At 45.2% G+C, this 22,445-nt stretch overlaps 1 protein-coding gene across 3 annotated transcripts in view; it reads right to left on the bottom strand.

Annotated features, from left to right (window-relative positions):
• The window catches only part of LOC140421187 (copper-transporting ATPase 1-like), a 155,345-nt gene that overhangs the window by 79,131 nt on the left and 53,769 nt on the right, over positions 1 to 22,445 (bottom strand). For all 3 annotated transcript variants that reach the window (XM_072505690.1, XM_072505691.1, XM_072505692.1), the window contains 5 exons: positions 21,245 to 21,408; positions 19,051 to 19,212; positions 18,209 to 18,285; positions 12,114 to 12,336; positions 7,367 to 7,600 (listed from right to left, as the gene is read on the bottom strand). In XM_072505690.1, coding sequence (XP_072361791.1) covers positions 7,367 to 7,600; positions 12,114 to 12,336; positions 18,209 to 18,285; positions 19,051 to 19,212; positions 21,245 to 21,408 — 860 coding nt within the window. The remainder of the gene's footprint in view (positions 1 to 7,366; positions 7,601 to 12,113; positions 12,337 to 18,208; positions 18,286 to 19,050; positions 19,213 to 21,244; positions 21,409 to 22,445) is intronic.

The raw sequence follows: 22,445 nt of genomic DNA, 5'->3' as shown, positions 1-22,445 counted from the left end.
GCATGTGGGTGTGATTTGCTGGGCTCCCCGAGCACCTCCCACACCTGCCTTCCACCCCAAAGAATTTGCTCAGCCTTGCTCCTGTCATATGCGCTCTGTGAAGAACCTTAAATTTTATCAGGCTAAGCCTGGCGCAAGAGGATGATGAATTAACCCTACCCAGGGCGTCCGCCCACGCATCCTCGTCCATCTCCTCCCCAAGCCGCGGGAGCACCGTCATCTTCACCAACTGTACCCTACCCACCAGGGAGTGTGGCAGCATATCCCACCTTTTAAACTCCTCCTCCATCTGCTCCACCAGCCTCGTCAAGTTGAGCTTGTGTAGGGCCCCCCAGCTCCTGGCCACCTGGATCCCTAGGTACCGAAAACTCCTTTCCGCCCTCTTCAGTGGAAGCTCGTCTATCCCCCTTCCCTGGTCCCCTGGGTGTACCACGAAGAGCTCACTCTTTCCCACGTTGAGCTTCTACCCGGACAAGTCCCCAAACTCCCTGAGGATCCGCATCACCTCCGGCATCCCCCCCCACTGGGTCTGCCACATACAGTAACAGGTCATCGGCATACAACGATACCTGGTGTTCCTCCCACCCCCGGACCAGCCCCCTCCAGTTCCAGGACTGGACTACCTTCGAGCCATAGCCAAAGGCTCAATTGCCAATGCAAATAGCAAGGGGGATATGGGGCACACCTGCCTCATCCCCCGGTACAGCCGAAGGTATTCCGACCTCCTCAGATTCGTGCCCACACTCGCCACTGGGGCTTCGTAAAGTAGCCTAACCCAACTGATGAACCCCTCCCTGAACCCAAACCTCCACTCCACCCTATCGAAGGCCTTCTCCGCGTCCATCGCCGGCACTATCTCCGCTTCACCCTCCACTGCAGGCATCATAATTACGTTGAGCGGCCTCCACACATTGGTATTCAGCTGCCTTCCCTTAACAAAACCCGTCTGGTCCTCGTGAGTCACTCCCGGGACACAATCCTCAATTCTGCTAGCCAACACCTTCGCTGACAGCTTCGCGTCCACGTTGAGGAGGGATATTGGCCTATATGACCCACACTGTAATGGGTCCTTGTCCCGCTTCAAGATCAGCGAGATCAGTGCCCTGGACATCGTCGGGGGTTGGGCCCCCCACAGCTCCACCCAATGCGGGGCATGGTCTGAGATGGCTATGGCCGAATGCTCCGTGTCCTCCACCCTCGGGATTAGTGCCCTGCTCATAACGAAGAAGTCTATCTGGGTGTAGGCTTTATGGACGTGGGAAAAAAAACAAAATTCCCTGACCCCCGGCCGGACAAACCTCCATGGGTCCACTCCTCCCATCTGGTCCATAGACCCACTCAGCACCTTGGCCGCCGCCGGCCTCTTACCCGTCCTGGACCTGGAGCGGTCCAATGCTGGATCCAGTACCGTGTTGAAGTCCCCTCCCCACCCCCTTTATCAAGCTCCCTGCCTCCAGGTCCGGAATCCGGCCCAACATGCGCCGCATAAATTCGGCATCGTCCCAATTCGGGGCATATACATTCACTAATACCACCCGCACCCCCTGCAGCTTACCACTCCCCATCACATACCTACCTCCATTGTCTGCCACGATGTTCAGCGCCTCAAACGACACCCGCTTCTCCACCAAAATCGGCACCCCACAATTCTTTGCTTCCAACCCAGTGTGGAAAACCTGCCCTACCCACCACTTTCTCAGCCTAACCTGATCTGCCACCCTGAAATAAGCCTCCTGGAGCATAACCACATCGACCTTCAGTCCCTTCAGGTGCACGAACACACGGGCCCTCTTGACCGGCCCATTCAGGCCTGTCACATTCCAAGTTATCAGTCGGATCAGCGGGTTTGCTGCAACACCCCCCCCCCCCCCCCCACCCCGCCGATTAGCCATCCACTTTTCCAGGCCAGCCACATGCCCGTGCCTCCCGCAGTCTCCATTCCCCCCAGCGGCAGACCCCCACCCCGACTCTCTCGCCGAGCTCCAGCTCCCCTTTGGCCAATGCAGCAGCAACCCAGTTCACCCCCCAGCTAGGTCCCCACTAGCTGCGTTGCTCCCCCCCATAGCACTCCCATAAGTCAGCACTGACCCTCCCCCCCCCCACCCCCCGCCCCTCCATCGACCCCCCCCAGAGTGATAGTCTCCCCCCCCCCCCCTCCTCCTGTCCATCAGCGGGCGCTCCTCTCCAACACCGCCCTTCCCCCCGGCCCCGCCCCCTTCTTTCCCTAGCGCAGGAAAAAGCCCGCACATTCTATCAAATCGGCCCCACCCTCTCTGGCGCAGCTCCCTTTTGCGGCCTAATCCCATCTCCCCCACCTCGTGCCTCCCATCTCCCCTCCCCCCAATGGGGCCCCGTCCTTCCAACTACCTACGTCCACACACTCACAAAACCCCCACTTCGAACCATTTCACCCTACCCCACCCAGCACCCAAGGAAACAATACAGAACAGAACATCCCCCAAAGCACAGTAACCACAGTAGCCCCCAGCGACCTCCCCTCACAACCGACCCTCAGTCCGTGTCCAACTTTTCGGCCTGAATAAAGTTACGCGCCTCCTCCGGCGTCTCAATGTAATGGTGCCGGTCCTTAAACGTGACCCACAGTCGCGCCGGCTGCAGCATCCCGAATTTCACCCCCTTCCGATGCAGAACCGCCTTAGCCCGATTGTACCCTGCCCTCTTCTTGGCCACCTCCGTGCTCCAGTCCTGGTATATACGGACCTCTGCATTTTCCCACCTGCTGCTCCGCTCCTGTCCCTGTCCAAGCGGTGGAACCGCACCATTACCGCCCGCGGCGGCTCGTTAGACTTGGGCCTCCTCGCCAGGACTCGGTGGGCCCCATCCAGCTCCAGGGGCCTCGGGAAGGCACCCGCGCCCATCAACGTGTTCGGCATCGTGACCACATATGCTCCAGCATCCGACCCCTCCACTCGCTCCGGGAGACCCAGAATCCGCAGGTTCTTCCTCCTCGACCGATTTGTCATGTCCTCAAACTTCTCCTGCCATTTCTTATGCAGCGGCTCGTGCGCCTCCACCTTCACCGCCAGGCCCAATATCTCGTTCTCATTCTCCGAGGCCTTCTGCCCCACCTCCCGGATCGCCGACCCTTGGGCCTTCTGTGTCTCGACCAGCTTGTCGAATGAAGCCTTCATCGGCCCCAGCAGCTCTGCTTTCAATTCCGTGAAGCCGCGCTTGAGAAACTCCTGCTGCTCTTGCGACCACGCTGCCTGGTCTCCACCCGCCACCATCTTGGCTTTCCTCCCTCACACTCTTTGCTGCACCAGAATTACTTTTTTCACCGCTCCACTCTGGTCCAATCCATACAGTGCCGGGGTAATCGTACTGTCACCTTCCCAACCTGGGAACCGTCGAACAAATGCCGCTGGGGCCCCTAAAAAGAGCCCAAAAGTCCGTTTCTGGCGGGAGCTGCCGAACGTGTGACTTAGCTCAGCATAGCCACAAGTGGAAGTCCTGAAGCCTGCAATTATTGTCAAATACATTGCTCATTTTTGCTTTTACAGCACATGTATTCAAAAGATCAAAATAGAAGAGAATTTACTCCCTGGACTTCCATTAAGGCGGTATTAGCATTCTTTATTTGCATTATAAAGACCCTGAATTTTCAGACTTCAGCCAAAGCTCTGACTTAAACAGCTGTGTGCACCACTTCTAATCCCCCGCCACAGAATCCATGTGCAAATTCCAGGAGACATTTACTAAATGTGTACATGTTACCTAACTAAGGCTCAAATTTGTACCAGAATTCATATTTAAATTCAGTGCACTTACTTTCATTGGCTAGTTTGCTAGATTTCAACAGCGAGTAGGAAACATACATTAAAAACAAAATAATTTTATGAGATGACAGAGTTGGATTGGATTGGATTGGATTTGTTTATTGTCACGTGTACCGAGGTACAGTGAAAAGTATTTTTCTGCGAGCAGCTCAACAGATCATTAAGTACATGAGAAGAAAAGGGAATAAAAGAAAATACATAATAGGGCAACACAACATATACAATGTAACTACATAAGCACTGGCATCGGATGAAGCATACAGGGTGTAGTGTTAATGAGGTCAGTCCATAAGAGGGTCATTTAGGAGTCTGGTGACAGTGGGGAAGAAACTGTTTTTGAGTCTGTTTGTGCGTTTTCTCAGATTTCTGTATCTCCTGCCCAATGGAAGAAGTTGGAAGAGTGAGTAAGCTGGGTGGGAGGGGTCTTTGATTATGCTGCCCACTTTCCCCAGGCAGCGGGAGGTGCAGATGGAGTCAATGGATGGGAGGCAGGTTCGTGTGATGGACTGGGCGGTGTTCACGACTCTCTGAAGTTTCTTGCGGTCCTGGGCCGAGCAGTTGCCATACCAAGCTGTGATGCAGCCTGATAGGATGCTTTCTATGGTGCATCTGTAAAAGTTGGTAAGAGTCAATGTGGACATGCCGAATTTCCTTAGTTTCCTGAGGAAGTATAGGCGCTGTTGTGCTTTCTTGGTGGTAGCGTCGACATGGGTGGACCAGGACAGATTTTTGGAGATGTGCACCCCTAGGAATTTGAAGCTGCTAACCATCTCCACCTCGGCCCCGTTGATGCTGACAGGGGTGTGTACAGTACTTTGCTTCCGGAAGTCAATTACCAGCTCTTTAGTTTTGCTGGCATTGAGAGAGAGATTGTTGTCGCTACACCACTCCACTAGGTTCTCTATCTCCCTCCTGTATTCGGACTCATCGTTATTCGAGATCCGGCCCACTATGGCCGTATCGTCAGCAAACTTGTAGATGGAGTTGGAACCAAGTTTTGCCACGCAGTCGTGTGTGTACAGGGAATAGAGTAGGGGGCTAAGTACGCAGCCTTGCGGGGTCCCGGTGTTGAGGACTATTGTGGAGGAGGTGTTGTTCATTCTTACTGATTGTGGTCTGTTGGTCAGAAAATCGAGGATCCAGTTGCAGAGTGGGGAGCCAAGTCCTAGTTTTGGAGCTTTGATAGGAGCTTGGCTGGGATTATGGTGTTGAAGGCAGAGCTGTAGTCAATAAATAAGAGTCTAATGTAGGAGTCCTTGTTTTTGAGATACTCTAGCGATGAGTGTAGGGCCAGGGAAATGGTGTCCGATGTGGACCGGTTGCAGCGGTATGCGAATTGTAGTGGGTCAAGGCATTCTGGGAGTATGGAGGTGATGCGCTTCATGATCAACCTCTCGAAGCACTTCATTACGACTGAAGTCAGGGCCACTGGTCGGTAGTCATTGAGGCACGTTGCCTGATTCTTCTTTGGTACCGGTATGATGGTGGTCTTCTTGAAGCAGGTGGGGACCTCGGAGTGGAGTAGGGACAGGTTAAAGATGTCCGTGAATACCTCTGCCAGCTGGTCCGCGCAGGCTCTGAGTGCACGACCAGGGATCCCATCTGGGCCCGTCGCCTTCCGAGGGTTCACTTTCAGGAAGGCCAATCTGACTTCAGAAGCAGTGATGGTGGGTATGGGTGAATTATGGGCTGCTGGGGCACTCGCCAGCGGATTGTTGGTTACCTGCTCGAACAGAGCATAGAATGCATTGAGTTCATCGGGGAGAAGTGCGCTGCAGCCAGAGATACTGTTCGGCTTCGCTTTATAGCCCGTTATGTTGTTTAGTCCTTGCCACAACCGCCGAGAGTCTGTCTGTGACTCTAGCTTGGTTTGATATTCTCTCTTGGAATTCCAGATGGCTTTGCGGAGGTCGTACCTGGATTTCTTGTATAGGTCAGGGTCGTCTGCCTTGAAAGCCTCAGATCTGTCCTTCAGTCGGGAGTCAATCTCGCGATTGAGCCATGGTTTCCGGTTGGGGAATGCACGTACTGCCTTCTTTGGCACGCAGTCGTCCACACATTTGCTGATTAAGTCTGTGACGGTGGTGGCATACTCATTTAAGTTGGTCGCTGAGTTCTTAAATATGGACCAGTCCACTGTCTCTAAGCAGTCACGTAAGAGCTCTTCTGTCTCCTCGGACCAGCACTGCACAACCTTCTGAGTTGGATTCTCCCGCTTGAGTTTCTGCTTGTATGCCGGGAGAAGGAGCACAGTCTTATGGTCTGATTTCCCAAAGTGCGGTCGGGGGTTGGAACGGTCTGCGCCCTTGATTTTTGAGTAGCAGTGGTCAAGAGTGTTGTCGTCCCTGGTGGGACAGGAGATGTGCTGGTGGAATTTTGGCAGTACACTCTTGAGGTTGGCCTTGTTGAAGTCTCCGGCCACGATGAACAAGGCCTCAGGGTGTTCTGTTTTGTAGTTGTTTATTATTGTGTATAGTTCGTCCAGCGCCTTCCTCACTACTGCCTGGGGTGGGATGTAGACCGCTGTGATAATGGCTGAAGTGAACTCAGGTGGAAGATAATATGGGCGGCACTTCACGGTCAGGTATTCCAGGTCTGGGAGCAGTAGGTCGCCAGAGTCGCCACATCCAAGCACCTGGAGGAAATTGATGAGGAGGCAAACCCCTCCACCCTTCGCTTTGCCTGATGATGCCGTGCGGTCCGCCCGGTGAATTGAGAAGCCTTCAGGTTGTATGGCACAGTCCGGTGAGGCAGGGGTGAGCCATGTCTCTGTGAAACAGAGCACACAGCAGTCTCTTAATTCCCTCTGAGAGGTAAGTCTGGCGTTAAGTTCATCCAGCTTGTTTTTGATCGCTTGGACGTTTGCCAGGAGTATGCTGAGGAGAGGGGTCTTGAAACCGTGTTGCTTCAGTCTAACCTGCAGACCGCTGCGTTTCCCTCGCTTCCTCGGTCGGCGGCTGCTGCTGGATGATCCTGGGATCCGATGGGAGATGAGTGGTATTGCTGCTGCTCTTTCAACTTTATGCTGCCAAGCACAGCCAAATGATTTCCATAAACCTGCCCATGATCATTTGCAGATCAACCTGAGCCACTTGTTGGGAAGCAGGTGAACCAAGGTTCTACTGACTGTGAAGCCACTAACGTCCTTGATGGCCAAAGGAATTGGTGAACAGCACAGACCAAAAAGTCCCACTTTTCGTCCCATACTGAACTTAGCATGGCACTGCAATTTGTCTCAGTATCCAGAAGAAAAAATAAACATTGATCAGGCTCTGCTAACCCAAGTTATTAAGCCGACTTAAGGTGTGCATGTGAGTTTTGGGTGAAGACCGCTTCAGGCCAAGCCACAACATCATCCATTCAAAGAACTTGTCTATAGTCTTGGCCAAAGTTCACTTTGCAATATTGGTCAATTGGATGAGATCCTGGCATTGAGCTATATTGTATATATATATATATATATATGCACAAGCTACCTTCAGGAGAGAAAGGAAAGGAAGAAGATGGGCACGTAACAGAAAAATAAATTAAATCACAATGCTACTAAAGTTAGGATTTTCTTTTCTCACCTTAGCTATGTGCTCAAGCCACCGTCCTAAGCCAATGAAGACAAACAACATCGGAGGTGTATCGAAGAACGTTATAGGGTTCACTTTGGCCTTTTCCATCATGGCAATGGCCAGAATGACACAGGAATACAAGAAAGCAACAGTTGTAGCTAGAACTATCAGAACATCCATGTTGGCAGTTTTGTGTTTGAGTGCCTTGTATGCTTGAATGTAGAAATACCATCCACCTACAAACTGAAAAAAGCACTAGTTTAAAAACCTATATCCAGAAGATTTGAGGCTGCACAGCAATAAAATATTTAAAATTCTCAGCAATCACCGAGCTTTGCCTCTTCCCATTTAGGAACAAAGGACAAAGAAACGTTGCATTGATACAGTGCCTTTTACAACATCCAAAAGTGCGTTAGTCAATTAAGGGTTTTTGAAATGTAGACACTGCTGTAATAAGAGCATAAGAAATAGGAGCAGTAGGTAATTTGGCTCGTTGAGCCTGCTCTGCCATTCAACAAGATCATGGCTTATCTTCTACCTCAACTCCACCATACCCTACTCTACCCCTTAGTACCCAGAAATCTAGCCAATGACTGAGCATCCATGGCCCTTATGGTAGAAAATTCAACGACACACAACCCCTTGAGTGAAGAAATTTCTCACCTTCGTCCTAAATGACTGACCCTTATTCTGAGACAGTCACCCCAAGTTGGAGATTCCCCAGCTAGGAAAAACTACCTGTCCAAGTCTCTCATTCTTCAAAACTGGAGAGAATACAAGCCTAGTCTATTTGATCTCTCCTCATAGGGCAATCCCATCAACCGAGGAATAGGTCTAACCTTAGTTGCATTTCCTCCAAGGCAAGTATGTCCTTCCATAGCTAAGGTGACCAACATTGACACAGTGATCCAGGTGTCGCCTCATCAAAGCCCTATATAAGTGAAGTAAGGCTCCATGACTCATACTCAATCCTTTTGTAACAAAAGCTAACACACTATTTGCCGGCCAAATTGCTCGTTATACCTGCACATTAACTTTCTGTGATAGATGTACAAAGACACCCAAGTTCCTCTGACTGCCACCATTGCCCAGTCTTACATTCAAAATATATTCTGCTGTTTTAGTTTTCCTACTGAAGTGGACAACTTCATACTTCACCACACTGTATTCCATCTGCCATGTTCGTGCCCACTCAGCTAACCTGTCTATTACTCTCTGTAGCTTCTTTGTATTCTCCTCATAGCTTACTGTTCCACCTAGCTACGCATCAGCAGAAAACTGGGATATGTTACACTCAGTTCCGTCATAGATACAAAACCAAATAGTGGAGGTCCAAGAACTGAATCCTATGATTCTATGCTAGTGACAGTTTGCCAACCCTAAAGTATCCCTTTCATTCCTACTCTTGAGTTTCTGTCCATTAACCAAGTCACAATTCATGCCATGGGTCCTAATTTTTTGCAATAATCTATTGTGTGACCCTTATCGAATGTTTTATGAAAATTCCAATAGACATCCACTGATTCTCCAATTTCCATCATACAAGTTACATCCCCCCAAAAAACATCAGATTTATCAAACACGATATCCCTTTCATAAATCTGTTGACCCTGCTTAAACATATTAAGATTTTCTAAATGCCTTGTCATCTTAACCCTATTTAGGTTCCAGGATTTTGCCTACTACTAATATTAGGCTAACTGGCCTTTAACTTTCCCTTTTTCTCCTATCCTTCTTTTCCACGGTTATGTTTGCTCCCTTCCAATCCTTAGGAACTGTTCTAGAATGCAATTTAGAAAAATGCAGTTGCCAATTTATGCATAGCAGGGTCCCACAAACAGCAATGAGATAATGGCCAGATAATATGTTTCTGTAATGTTGATTGAGGATAATCATTGGCCAGGACACCAAGGAGTATACGTCTGCTCTTTTTCAAAATAGTATCATAGTACCTTATGTTCTTTGTGGAAGACAGACAAGGCCTTGGTTTAATATCACATCTAAAAGATGGGACCTCCAAAGAAGAGTCATGGGAGTCATGGGAATTTGCAACATGCAAGGAGGCCATTCAATCTATCGTGTCTGTTCTGGTCAACAAGAAGCCATTCAAGCTAATCCCACTTTACAACCCTTGGTGTGAAGCCTTGTTGAGTTACAGTACTTCAAATGCATATCCAAGTACTTCATAAATGTTATGATAGTTTCTGCCTCTATCAACCTTCTTTCAACCTAAATTCCTGTCAAATTCCATCTAAACCTCCTATCTCTTCCCCTAAACCTGTGTGTCCCTTGGTTATGGAGCCCAAAACGAAGGGGAATCGGGGCTTTATCTAAACCCCTCATAATTTTATACACTCCAACCTCAGCCTCCTCCGATTCAAAGATGCCAAAGTTAGCCTATACAATCTTTCCTTATAGCTGGATGTCCAGGCATAATCCTCATAAATCTTCTCTGTACCCTCTCTAGTACAATCACATGTTTCCTATAGTGTGGGATCAGAACTACACACATTACTCCAGCTGCAGACTGACAGTATTTTATACAGGTCCAACCTAATCTCCTAGCTCTTATATTTCATGCTTCAGTTCATAAAAGGTAAGCATTCCATATGCTTTCTTGACCACCTCATCAACTGGCCAGCCTCTCGGGATCTGTGGACCAAGATCCCTCTGTTCCTCTCCGCTTCTCAGTATCTTATCACGAATTGTCTATTCCCTTGCCTTGTTCACCTTCCCTAAATAAATTACCTAATTTCTCTGGATTTAACTCCATTTGTCAGTATTCTGTTTTATTGACTACACCATTGATATCTTCCTGCAGTCACACAAATGAGCCCTGAAGAACCTGACTTCCAAAGCACAAAAACACCCAATGACCATTATCCTCGGCTTTCTGCCTCTTTTGTGTTCCAACATGCCACTTTGCCTTGGATCCTATAGACTTTTACTTTCATGTCCAGACTGCCATCTGGCACCTTATCAAAAGCCTTACCAAAATCCATATGCACTATAATCAACACACAAATTGACTTTCCTCATTATCTCCTCAAAAAAAGTCAATGCCAGGCAGGCATGATCTTACCTGAATAGATTTGTGCTGCTTTTGATTAATCGGTGTCTTTCTTTTTAAAAACATTTAGATTATCCAATTCATTTTTTCCAATTAAGGGACAATTTTTAGCGTGGTCAATTAACCTATGCACATCTTTTGGGTTGTGGGGGCGAAACCCACGCAAACACTGGGAGAATGTGCAAACTCCACACGGACAGTGACCCAGAGTCAGGATCAAACCAGGGACCTCGGCGCCGTGAGGCAGCAGCACTACCCACTGCGCCACCGTGCTGCCCTATCGGTGTCTTTCTAAGTGAAGGTTTATCATGTCGCTCAGAAGTTTTTCTAATAGTTTTCCCATCACCAAGGTGAGGCTGACTGGTCTATAATTATCTGGTCTACCCCTTTCCTTCTTTTTAATAGTACAAAGTCAGCACTAAGCCTTTGGCCAAAAAGGATTGAAGAATGATGGTCAGAGCCTCAGTTGTTTCTTCTCTTCTTTTCCTTTAATAGCCCAAGATACATTTCATCCAGGCCTTGGGCTTTATCCACTTCCAAAGACAGTAAACCCTTTTAATACCCCCATGCTATATTCATCCAATATTTCACACTCCTCCCCCCAATTTAAATGTCTGCATCATCCCTCTCTTTTGTGAAGTATTCATTAAGAACCAAACTAATGTTCTTGCCCTCCACACACAGGTAACTCGAACGGACTCCAATAGGCCCTTCTCTTTGTTTTGCTATCCTTTTGCTCTTTATGCAATAAAAAAAAAAAATCTAGGCTCTTCCTTGATTTTACTTGCTAATATATTCATGTCCTCACTTAGCTTTCCTAATTTCCTTTTTCGTTTCACCCCTACACTTGACATATTTCTCTGTGTTTTCTGTAGCATTGAGGCCTCGGTATCTGTCATAAACTTCCTTTTTTTTCAGTGCAACACTTCCTGGAATAGAACTTGAAACCACAACCTACTGACTCAGAGGAAAGAATGTTAACATTAGTTATAACAGACACCACAACAGTCCAACCCAAACTCAAACTCACGGTTGGCTTAAGGAATCCCTACTGCCTCGTCCAATATTTGTCGATCGTGGGTGAAAATGCACAGCTGCAGTTGCACAAGCAGATCACTTTTAAAATAGGAATGTTGAAAGGAAACAATCCTCTAATCTTGCAATGATTTTACAGTTTAAAAAAAAATCTTTTGTAATGCTTCTTGATGGCTCAGTGGCAAGTGTTATGCAGCATTTATTGCCCATCCCCAATTGCCCTTGAGGGGGCAGTTAAGACTCAACCACATTGCTGTGGGTCTGGAGTCACATATAGGCCAGACCAGGTAAGGATGGCAGATTTCCTTCCCTAAAGTAAATTAGTGAACCAGATGGGTCTTTTTCCAACGATCGACAATGGTTTCATAGTCATCATTAGACTTTTAATTCCAGATTATTATTGAATTCAAATTTCACCATTTGCAGTGGCAGGATTTGAACCTCGGTCCCCAGAACGTTCATCTGGGTCTCTAGATTACTCATCCAGTGACAATAACACTATGCCAATGTCTCCCCGCTAATTGGCTCACCGTTAATGGTAGAAACACAATTTCACAGCATTTCAAGTTTACGACCACTTTATATGTTTAAATATCCAGATACAGATTAAAAATTAGGAACAATGCACCCATATTAGATGGCAATACATACCTGAACTGGAACACAGAGTATGAAGGATAGCATATTCATAATAGATAACCCAGGAAGGAGCTGTCGCTCCAGAAACATGGAGGCATGGTGCTTTTCAAACTCAATTGTAGTTGAGCCATTCTGATGACTCTTGTGGAATGCATGGTCTGCAACTATCATGTAAATCATCATGATCATCACAGGAATGCAAAAGAAAAGACTGATCAAGAAGGATCTCCTCCACCTGAGAGAAACAAGTCACAATAAAAGCTTTTTAATTATTACCAGAACTTAACAGGTCAAAATATATGCAGTCTTCAAAATAATACTCAGTAGTTCTGAATTGGACCACATTGTCCTTTCAAAGATGCGGCAAAGCCATGCACAAAAAAGTGTGAAGTGTGTTTGATTGATTTCAATCCAGTGATCATCGTACTCTCCACTGATTTTCAATCTGGAAAGTCAGAAGAATGCTGGTCTGTATAAAGGAACCATTACCCTTTAGCAGTAACAATGTAAAATGCAAGCATTATGTTGCGCACAACTGTTACGGGACTCGGTGCCCATGATGGAAAGATATCCCAGCACGGATAGAGTCAGAGTATTACAGCAGAGCAAGAGGCCGTTCGGCCCATTGTGTCCATGCCAGTCATCAAGCATCGATCTATTCTAATCCCATTTTCCCGCACTTGGTCTTTAGCCTTGTCGCTATGGTGCTTAAAGTGCTCATGTAAATGTCTCCTTTTTTCTCAAACTTCAAAGTGCCCAATTCTTTTTTTCCCCCCCAATTAAGGGGCAAATTTAGTGTGGCCAATCCACCTACCTTGCGCATATTTGGGTTGTGGGGATAAAGCCCATGCAGACACAGGGGAGAAAACTTCACATGGACAGTGACCCAGGGCCGAGATCGAACCCGGCTCCTCAGCGCTGAGGTAGCAGTGCTAACCACTGGCCACCCCCTTCTGAATGTTTCTTAAATGTTGCTTTGGTTCCTGCCTCCACCACATTTACCGGCAGTGAGTTCCAGATTCCCACCACCCTCTGCGTGAAAACATTTTTCTTCAAAATCTCCTCCCCCTTACCTTTCATTTATGCCCCCAGGTTAGTGATATACTTTCTTGTTGCAATGTGTAAAATTTATATATTAAATAAAGCATCAAATGAGGCCTTACAGGTTGAGCTCAGAAATAAAAAAGGGGCAGCCACACTGCTCAGACTGTTCTTTAGAACTCCCAAATAGTGGAAGGGAGTTAAAGAGCAAATATATAGACAGTTAATAGAGCAGTAATCGTCGGGGACTTCAACCACTCTAGTATCAATTAGGATACGAACATTGCGAAGTGCACAGAGGGCGCAAAGTTCCTGAACTGCATTCAAGAGAACATTTTTAGCCAGCATGTAACAAGCCCAACGAGACGGAGTGCAATTCTAGATTTAGTCTTAGGAAATTAAGTTGGGCAAGTGGGTGAAGTAGCAGTGGGGGACCATTTTGGAGACAGCGGCCATACGATAGATAGATGTAGTATCATTATGGAAAAGGACAAAGCTGGAGTAGGAATAAAAGCTTTAAATTAGGGCAGATAAATTTTACAAAGTTAGAGATGAGCTGGCGAGAGTGGACTGGATATAGCCATTAGAACGAAAAGCTACATTGAAGCAGTAGGAGGCATTCAAAGGCAAAATTCTACAGGCACAGTCTAGACATGTCCCCACAAAGAAAAAGGGTGGAACTGCTAAATCTAGAGCCCCCTTGGTCTCCAGAAGCATGCAAGCCAAGATAAAGCAGAAAAATAAATCTTATGCTAGTTTTAAAGGACTTAAGGTTAATACTGAGGTTATTCATGAAGGCCCAGCTTCTCAACCTTGCCCCTCGCTGAGGTGTGGTGATCCTCAGGTTAAATCACCACCATCAGCTCTCCCCCTCAAAGGGGAAAGCAGCCGATGGTCATCTGGGACTATAGCGTCTTTACCGTTTAATATTGTAGAAAGCCAAGAGAAGTATAGGAAGTTCAAGGGGAAAGTACAAATGGAAATTAGGAAAGCAAAGAGAGGATACGAAAAAATATTGAAGGTAAAATCAAAGAAAATCCAAAGATGTTTTACCAATAAATTAAGATCAAGAGAATAATTAAGGAAAATGCAGAACCTATCAGAGATGTACATTGTAACTTGTGGGCTTATTCAGAAGATGTGGGCAGGGTATGCAACTAGCACTTTGTCTCTGTATTCACTAAGAAGGATGGTTCAGGCATTCCAGTTAAAGAGGAATGTGAAATATTAGACACAATAAGCATAGTGCGAGAAGTAGTAATGGAGAGACTGGCATCTTTAGAGGTGGATAAATCATCAGGGGCAGATGGATTGTACCCCAAGCTGCTGAATTAATCCAGGGAGGAAATAACGGACATTCCAAGGATCATTTTTCAATTCTCACTTGATACGGGTGAGGTGCCAGAGGATAGGAGATTTGTGAATGTTGCACCATTATTTTAAAACGGTGCCAGCGATATGTCAGAAAACTATAGGCCGGTCAGTCTGACATCAGTGGTGGGAAAATTATTGGAAACAATTCGGAGAGACAGAATGAACAGACACTTAGAAAGGCATAGACTGATCAGGGATAGTCAGCATGGCTTTGTTGGGGAAGATCATATCTTATTAAATGAATAGAGTGTTTTGAGGAAGTAACAAGGGGGTTTGATGAGGGTAGCGCAGTGGATAGGTCTACATGGATTTCAGCAAGGCATCTGTTCCCACATGGTAGACTGGTCAAAAAAGTGAGATCTCATGGAATACAGGGGAAGGTTGCATGCTGGATCCAAAATTGGCCCAGCGACAGGAAACAAGTGTAATAGGCTCGATGGACGTTTTTGCAAATAAAAAAGTTTCCACTGGTGTTTTATGGGGCTCGGTGTCGAGGCCTTTGCTGTACATATTAATAATTTAGACTTTAGTGGAAGTGGCATTATTGGGAAATTTGGAATGATACAAAAATTGGCCATGCAGTTGATTGTGAAGAACATAGCTATCGACTCCAGAAAGATATCAATGCTTCAATGGAGTGGCAAAAATCAGTGGAATTAAATCTAGAAAAAATTAGGGAATACACTTAGGTAGGGCAAACAAAGCAAGGGAAAACACAATAAACAGGAAGAGATTGAAAGGGATTGAGGAAATGAGAGACCTTGGGAGTGCATGTCCACAGACCCTTGAAGGTGGCCAGACAGGTGGATAGGACGGTCAAGAAAGCATATGGAATACTTTCCTTTATTTGGCGAGGTACTGAATACGAAAGTAGGGATACAATGATGAACGTATAAAATGCTGGTTATGTCACAACTGGAGTTGTGTATGGTTTTGTAATTACACCACATAATTGCTCTGGAGAATGCACAGGGGAGATTTGCAGGAATGTTGCCAAGGCTTGCAGACTGCAGCTACGAAGAGAGACTGGAGAAATTTAGGTTGTTTACCTTAAGAACACAGGAGGCTACGGTGTGACCTGTTTGAGGTGTACAAAATTATGAGCGGCCTAGACAGGGTAGATAGAAAAGACTTGTATTCCCCAGCTGAAGGGTCAATTACCAAGGGGCGTAGATTTAAGATGAAGGTTGAGAATGGAAATGAGGTAAAGGTTTTCACTCAAAGACTGGTGGGCATGTAGAATTCACTGATGGTGGTTGAGGATGAATTGCTCAACTCATTTAAAAAGTACCTGGATCTGCATTTGAAGTGCTGTCACCTGCAAGGCTCCAGGCCAGATACTGGAAAATGGGATTAAAATGAGTAGCTATTTTCTTTTTACTCTTTTCTGGCCGGCGCAGTGACAATGGATTAAATCGCCTCTTTCTGCACCAAAACCTTTCCTCGGCTCTCGAAGCACAGAGTTCTGAGAAGATTTAGTAAGGATTTTTCAAATAATAATGAGTTTTCACAGATTGAATGGAGAAAGACTATTTTCTCTCATTAGGAAATCAACAATGAAAAGAAAATCAATTTTAGGTCACCACCAAGAATGAATGACACCAACAGTGGGTGAGCGAGCACAAGTTAGAGGAAATGTCTTTACACCGAGTTGCCAGAGGATGGAATGCTTTGCCACTCTGAGTAATTTAATTAGGGCCCACTGTAGTTTTCAAAGGAGGACTAGAAAAATTGTAAGTAGTCTTACAACACCAATTAAAGTCCAACAGGTTTAGAACATAGAACATTATAGCGCAGTACAGGCCCTTCAGCCCTTGATGTTGCGCCGACCTGCAAAACCACTCGAAAGCCCATCTACACGATTCCCTTATCGTCCATATGTCTATCCAATGACCATTTGAATGCCCTTAGTGTTGGCGAGTCCACTACTGTTGCAGGCAGGGCATTCCACGCCCTTACTACTCTCTGAGTAAAGAACCTACCTCTGACATCTGTCTTAGATCTATCTCCCCTCAATTTAAAGCTATATCCCCTCGTGCTAGACATCACCATCCGAGGAAAAAGGCTCTCACTGTCCACCCTACCAATCCTCTGATCATCTTGCATGCCTCGATTAAGTCACCTCTTAACCTTCTTCTCTCTAACAAAAACGGCCTCAAGTCCCTCAGTCTTTCCTCATAAGATCTTCCCTCCATACCAGACAACGTTCTGGTAAATCTCCTCTGCACCCTTTCCAATGCTTCCACATCCTTCCTATAATGCGGCGACCAGAATTGCTCGCAATACTCCAAATGCGGCCGCACCAGAGTTTTGTACAGCTGCAACATGACCTCATGGCTCCGAAACTCAATCCCTCTACCAATAAAAGCTAACACACCGTGCGCCTTCTTAACAACCCTCTCAACCTGAGTGGCAACTTTCAGGGATCTATGTACATGGACACCGAGATCTCTCTGCTCATTCACACTGCCAAGAATCTTACCATTAGCCCAGTACTCTTCCTGTTATTCCTTCCAAAAGGAATCACCTCACACTTTTCTGCATTAAACTCCATTTGCCACCTCTCAGCCCAGCGCTGCAGCTTATCACTAGCTTTCGGAGAACTGCTCCTTCCTCAGGCACGGAGGAATTCATCAGGCGAATGAGGCTCTGGGAGTTCTTCCTCAGACCACATGGGGCCGACAGCGAACCCATTGAGACAACCAATGAACCGGACAGCAGACCGAGAGATCTGCGATGTGACAACCAAAGCGGAAAGAGTTGAATTGGACCACTCCAGAAGGCCGCTGCCCTAGACTCAACATTATGCTCAAGCCGTCAGGAGTCACGTCAATGCCAGATTCATCAGTCGCGCTCTCAAGACCAACCGCAACATGGTCATCGAACCAGCAGACAAAGGAGGGGCCACCGTCATACTGAACAGAATGGACTACTGCAAAGAAGTGTACTGACATCTCAACAACTAGGAACACTACAGCCAGTTACCTGTAGATTCGACCAAGGAACACACTCGCCAACTCAACAGACTGATCAAGACCTTGGATCCAGACCTTCAGAGCACCCTACGTGCTCTCATCCCACGTACTCAGGAGATGTCTACTGCCTCATTCACCTGAGGAAGGAGCAGCGCTCAGAAAGCTAGTGATTTGAAACAAACCTGTTAGACTTTAACCTGGTGTTGTTAGACTTCTTACTGTGATCACCCGAGTCCAACGCCGGTATCTCCACATCGTAGAAAAATATTTGAAGCAAAAAAATATATAGGGCAATGGAAATAACTGGAGGCAGTGGGATTAATTTCAGATTGCTCTGGCAAAGAGCTGGCACAAATAAAATGAGTTGAATGCCTTCCTTTTGTGTTGCAAACCTTTATTGTTGTATGAAATGGTATGGCAGCAGAGCAGATCCAATAGGTACAACATTTAGAAGCTATAGGATTCCCTGAATCATTCAGTAAAATAAAAATTTGACATTACTTTGAGCCTAATCATGATGCTGTGCACCATGATGCAACGCAATTTATAACAAAGTAAACAAAAACAAAAAGTGGCATTCAAAACCTCAGGTGTTAGCATCATGTCTCAAAATCTATTGCCTTTTTTGTTACTTTTCAGTCCTTCCAAATCAGTTTCAACATTTTATAAATCATCTCAAATAATGTGACGGTCAACTTCATATGTGGGAGAACTTACCGTCTGATTTCTTCTCTGTGATCCAGGTGGCTAGCAGAGCGATCTTTTTTGTCTAAGGAAGCTGCAAAGCCTAGATCCTGCACAAAATAAATTAAGATTCAGGACTCCTATATGATGGTACTTGTCCCTTTAACCGTTTTGACAAAATAATTCAACTGCAGTCATACAGTAATTATGTTTAATGATGTAAAGAATTTTAATTTATTCACATTATTCATAAGCTTGTCATTAGTGGGGCCAACATTTATTACTGATCCCCAGTTGCTCTAAAGAAGGTGTGAGCCTCCTACTTAAACCATTGCAGTCTGTGTGGTGAAGCTTTTCCCTCACTGTTAAAAGAACTTGACCGAGCAACCATGAGGGAACAGTGATATACATCCAAGTTCCTATGATGTGGACAATAGAGGAGAATTTGGAGATTGTAGTGTTTCCATGCATCTGCTGCTTTGCCCATCAAGGTGGTGGAAGTCATAAATTTGTAGAGTCTTGATGAATAAACTTTGGTGAGTTGCTGTAATGTATGACAGTACACACTGCAGTCACGGTGATGAAGGGTGTGAATGTTTAAAGTGCCCACAATACTTACAACATTATACACAAAATACAAGTGTCTGGTTGATATTATGTTCACAAATGTACTTAAGTCAGTTAAGTCAGATGCAGTCAAATCAGATACAATCACCATGACCCTGTTCTCAGGCCACTCCAAGGGTGGACAGATGCAGAAATATGCACAACATATTCAAGAACAGCAATTATATAACAAGCAACTAGAATAAATTGATAAAACATCTTCAAATTGTCAGTTTATTACACAAAAGATTAAAATAATCAAAACTCACCTCAATACATTTGATGACATCACGTGGGCCAATGCACTCTGGGTCAAATCTGATGTGAGCTTTATTGGTCGCAAGAGCTACTGATGTGTAGAGTATACCTTTGGTTTTCATGAGTGTTGATTCAATATTATGAACACATGAGGCACAAGTCATCCCTCGCACCTAAGTAAAAGTTAAAGAATTTGACTGTTTTTTGATGAGGTAGCAAAGGGGGCTGATAAGGGTTCTGCAGTTGATGTCATGTATATAGACTTCCAAAACATGTTTCATTAAATGCTACATAACAGATTTGCTACCTAACATGTTTGCCAGAAAAGTTAAAGCACCGTGGAATAAAATGGACATCGTCAGCATGAATACAAAGCTGACTGAGTGACAGGTACAGTGGTCTCTGCAGGTGTTTTTCAGGGTGAAGGAAGGCATAAAGTGGGCTTCCCCAGAGGTCAGTACGAGGGCATTGCTCAGGGCGCCAGTTCAAAATTTGCAGAGGACACAAACTTTGGAAGTATTATGAACTGTGAGGATGATAGAGCACATAGACTAGTACAATGGGTGGACATGTGGCAGATTAAATTGAATGCAGAGAAGTGTGAAGTGGTTCATTTTGGAAGGAAGAACGAGAACGGCAAAATAAAAAAAGAATGCAATTAACAAGGTCAGAAGCAGAGGGATCTGGGGCACATGTGATAAAATCATTTCAGGCAGCAGAACATTGAGAAATGGTTGATAAGAAACATGGGATCTTCTGATGAGGCATAGAGTACAAGAGTAAGGGCGTTATGATGACCCTATATAGAACACTGGTTCAACCTTAATTGGAGTAGTGTGGCTACCACATTTGGAAGGATGTGAAGGCTTTAGTGGCAGTTCAGATAAGAATTATAATAGAGGGCAGCACGGTGGTACAGTAATTAGTACTGCTGCCTCACGGTGCCGAGGATCTTGGTTTGATCCCAGCCCCGGGTCACTGTCCGTGTGGAGTTTGCACATTCCCCTGGTCTGCGTGGGTCTTGCCTCCACAACCCAAAGATGTGCAGGGTAGGTAGATTGGCCATGCTAAATTGGCCCTTAATTGGAGAAAAAAAATTGGGTACTCTAAATTTAAAAAAAGAAAAATATTATTAGAATAGTTCCACTGATGACGGACTTCAGTTAAGAGGATAAATTTAATAATTTGCTGCTGATCTCCTGAGAGAAGCGGATATTGAGAAAAGATTTATGGAGGTGTTCAAAGGTAAGAGTGGACAAAGTAGATAGGAAGAAACTGTTCCCATTGGCAAATGGGTAGAGAACCAGAACCATGGTGACATGAGGAAAAATGCTTTTTTATGGAGCATGTGGTTAGCATCTGGAATGCATTGCGAGGAGTGTGATGGCGGCTGACTCAATCAAGATATTCAAACATGAATTGGATAAGCAATGAACAATAAAATGTTTGAGGGCTACTGGAGTGGGGCGAGTGGAGTTGCTCTTGCAGAGGGCTAGCATGGACCCGATGGGCCAATTGGCCTCTACCTGTGCTATAAACATGACTCGATGAAATACTTATTTAACCCGATAAGTTGTCAAAGTTGAAACAAGATCCTTCATTCTAGATGAGAACTCATCTGCGATCGACTACCAATGGTGTTTACAATCAGACACTACAAGAGTTAGATTGCTCCTTCAGGGAAGGTAGGAAAGGTGAGTAGCAGCACCTTACCTCTGCTGGCAGACTGCACGCCACCAATTAGCTGAAAGGTGCAACAATTCACCCCTTAAATTTCTCCAGAATGAGACGGCACGGTGGCGCAGTTGTTAGCATTGTTACCTCACAGCGCCGAGGACCTGGGTTTGATCCCGGCATCGGGAACTGTCCGTATGGAGTTTGCACATTCTCCCATGTCTGCATGGGTGTCAGCCCTCAAACCCAAACATGTGCAGGTATTGGCCATGCTAAATTGTCCCTTGTTGTAAACATTTTTTTTTTTTTTAATTATTTCTCCAGAAAACAGTCAACATTTGGCCTGTTGATTGTCGGCAAGTTCAGTTGCTGAAGTGGCCAATTCCTTCAACCCCAATGCTTTACCAAAGACCTTCCTGAAAATCTCATAGGTCAGTAGCCATAAATCTCACTACAAATTTCTTTTGCGTGATTGGGATTCCTGCACTTAATACTGTGAACAATTCAGCAATATTTGAACTGAATACTCACAACAAGTTCCAATTGACCATCTGATCCATCGTAGTTCTCTAGCACAGAGGCTCCAAAGCCCAGTTCCTTTATCAACTCAGCAATGTCTGGGGGCTTTACGATTCTTGGGTTATACCTCACTTCTGCTTTTCCAGCCATTAGAGCAACCAATACAGAATATATTCCTTGGCAGAACAAAAAGTGCAAATTCACAGTCTTGTGATTCCTGCTTTTAACACTCAAAACAATTTCAGAATTTATGGTATAGGTAGCATCAAAATACACGTACTGCTAACATTTTGGAGTTGCTGAACGTGTTAAATGTAGGTATTTCTAAGTAAGATGCAAGAGGTTAAACAGCAACACCTCAGTTAGGATTATTTACTGCCTGAAACCCTGACCGACTCATCTTAGCTTAAACTTTATTTTGTGCACTTGGGGAAAAAGAAAATTCAATTGAAGAAAGTAAAAATGTCAAGAAGAATTTTAACAACAGATTTTTAACACTAATGTTAGTGATGGCAGGAATAGGGTACAATAAATAAGCCTCACTGCGTGCGAGATGTTATAGAATTTCACACATTGGACCTTGCCCTTTGGAGCCAAAAAGTGCATGTCTACTCATTATGCCTTTTTCAACTAAACAAAAGTTTGTGGGGGCAGTCATTCCCCATGGCAATGCCTTGATCTACTAGAGTCGACCTGCCTGATTTGAATTTAAACAAAAGCTTTGTTGTTAAATGTTCTGTTGTGCATTCCCCATGGCATTACCTCTACCAATCAGAGTCCACTTGCCAACCAATCAGTACTCCCATCTCATGCAGTGCACATTTTTGTTCCCATTACAATTAGTATTCTTGCAAATATGTCCCGATGAGTGTAAGATAAAAAGCTTCGACAGCATGCACATTATTTTTCAGTAATACTCAAATATATTTAATATCCAGCACATGAATAGAAAGCATGACCTTGGCATTATCAGCACCATGTGTAAATAAATGCCACAATCCTATTTATAAATAGATAAATATGTGCACATAAATTTTTGCAGATACATAAATATGATCTTGCTTTCCCTTCAGGTTTAGAGAAATAAATCAGTGCACCTCAATCATCATAATTAAGCTGGATGAGTTTGAGATAATTATGAAATATCCAATACAAAACACACAGAGAACACAGTCATCATTTATATAATTGCATAAATATATATTTTATCAAA

This window comes from Scyliorhinus torazame, chromosome 5, assembly GCF_047496885.1.
Source record: "Scyliorhinus torazame isolate Kashiwa2021f chromosome 5, sScyTor2.1, whole genome shotgun sequence".
NCBI classification, from domain to species: domain Eukaryota; kingdom Metazoa; phylum Chordata; class Chondrichthyes; order Carcharhiniformes; family Scyliorhinidae; genus Scyliorhinus; species Scyliorhinus torazame.
The sequence above is the reverse complement of the archived record's forward strand: the minus strand, read 5'-3'. Positions and strand labels throughout refer to the sequence as shown.